Consider the following 1,676-nt stretch of genomic DNA (forward strand, 5'->3'; position numbering starts at 1 on the left):
TGCTATATCGTTTTTGGCCCGATTTTGGCTCTGTCACTCAATGGTGAAGAATTACTTTAAAATAACTTTTAGTAACTGGATATTCACCAAAATCGAACCAATTCGTCTGTGTCACATGCCCAACTTGTCCACCAAATTTCGTCCGAATCCATCCACAACCGTTTAAGATATCCCGCACACAGACAGACAGACAGACAAACAGGGGCAAAAACCTAACCTCCATGCAACTTCGGTGGTAGCAGGTAATAACAAACCAGATGAAATGTTATGTCGTTTGGAATGGTCTTTTTTTAAAAATCAAATCGTGGTGACCCCAATGTTTGGTACAACTCCGCCATACGTGTATGTTGTATATAATAATCCACTTTATTCGCTCGTTCTGCGTCGCGGTAATTGTATAACATCAAATGCATTACGATGAAGAGCTGCACAACACCATGATCTAATTCATGCAGAGCAATATGATTATGCATTTTTATATTAGATACCGACAAGATAAATATACACCAAGGTGCATGCAAAACTCCGATTGCGCTGAAATCGAGAATTCTTATCGTTATATCAATAAAAATTTATAGATAAATATATATATACACTGTATATATATATATATAATATATATATATATATATATATTTACACTTTGCTTGAGATTTTATATACATCGTTGTCATACGCATCTCTGCACTTTCCATGCGTAAAAAATTCTAAAATCAATAAGGTGCTGGAATGACTATATGTATACAAGATGAAAACATTTCTCACCAACGACATATACATTTGGAACAATGTGTGTAGGCGAGGCCCGTGTATGTTCATATGTACAGAGAATCAATGTCATGCATGAACCTGCTCTTCAGCACATCTTCTGGGGATATTTGGGCGGTAGGGGCGATATGCACGAATCCCATTGTACGATTCTGTAAATAGCAGCCACTGTATAAATCCTGCAATATATACACTGCGGTGCCCAAGCTTGGGTGTGTGTGCCCTGAGGCCAACACTGACATACTCATACTCATCAGAACAGCATGTTGGAGGTATTTGGCTGCTGGAGTCTATTCCTGTTCAGTTTCTTCTCCTTCATGCGTCGGTTCTGGAACCAAATCTTGACCTGCCGGTCAGTCAAGTTGAGCAAACGCGACAGTTGCAGTCGCTTCTCCTTGTTGATGTAGACGCTGAAGAAGAATTCTCGCTCCAGCTCGCGGATCTGGTACTTGCTGTAAGGGCAACGCTTCTTCCGCGTCCGCTGGTTCGAGGCTGCGGTGATGGCGAGTGTGCAGAAAATAAGCACGTGGTTATAAATGTGAAATACCGTGATGGTGTATGTCCAGCATTGCATACAATCTATACCATGCACTACTTCCATCAACAGTGTGCGTGCGTGCATCCATGTGTGTGCGTATAAATTGGTGGCAAAGAGAGACCTCTAACATCTCGCCGGTCACTCAAGAACAAACAAGCGACCGCATCATACGGTGTGATACTTATGATATCCTCGATTCTTAGGCGCACGTCCGAGTGCATTATGCATCGATTCAAGATCATCGTTAATCGGCCTAAAATTGTCGCAATAACGAGCAATTCTACCTTGCATGTGTGTATGGCCGAGTGCGACGACATCGTTAGATGTGCAAGTGCCGGGATTGCCTTACTATAGGAGCCCTCGCAAGAGG

At 42.1% G+C, this 1,676-nt stretch overlaps 1 protein-coding gene across 1 annotated transcript in view; it reads right to left on the reverse strand.

Moving 5' to 3' along the window:
* Window positions 1-762: 762 nt before the first annotated feature.
* The window catches only part of LOC137433707 (homeobox protein Hox-D11-like), a 1,569-nt gene continuing 655 nt past the window's right edge, over window positions 763-1,676 (reverse strand). The window contains exons 1-2 of the mRNA XM_068125973.2: window positions 1,656-1,676; window positions 763-1,260 (exon numbers count right to left, since the gene is read on the reverse strand). The exon at window positions 1,656-1,676 is cut by the window's right edge and continues 655 nt beyond it. Coding sequence (XP_067982074.2) covers window positions 1,022-1,260; window positions 1,656-1,676 — 260 coding nt within the window. The 3' untranslated portion in view covers window positions 763-1,021. The remainder of the gene's footprint in view (window positions 1,261-1,655) is intronic.

Source organism: Myxine glutinosa, chromosome 10 (assembly GCF_964187855.1).
Source record: "Myxine glutinosa chromosome 10, kmMyxGlut1.1, whole genome shotgun sequence".
Taxonomy (NCBI): domain Eukaryota; kingdom Metazoa; phylum Chordata; class Myxini; order Myxiniformes; family Myxinidae; genus Myxine; species Myxine glutinosa.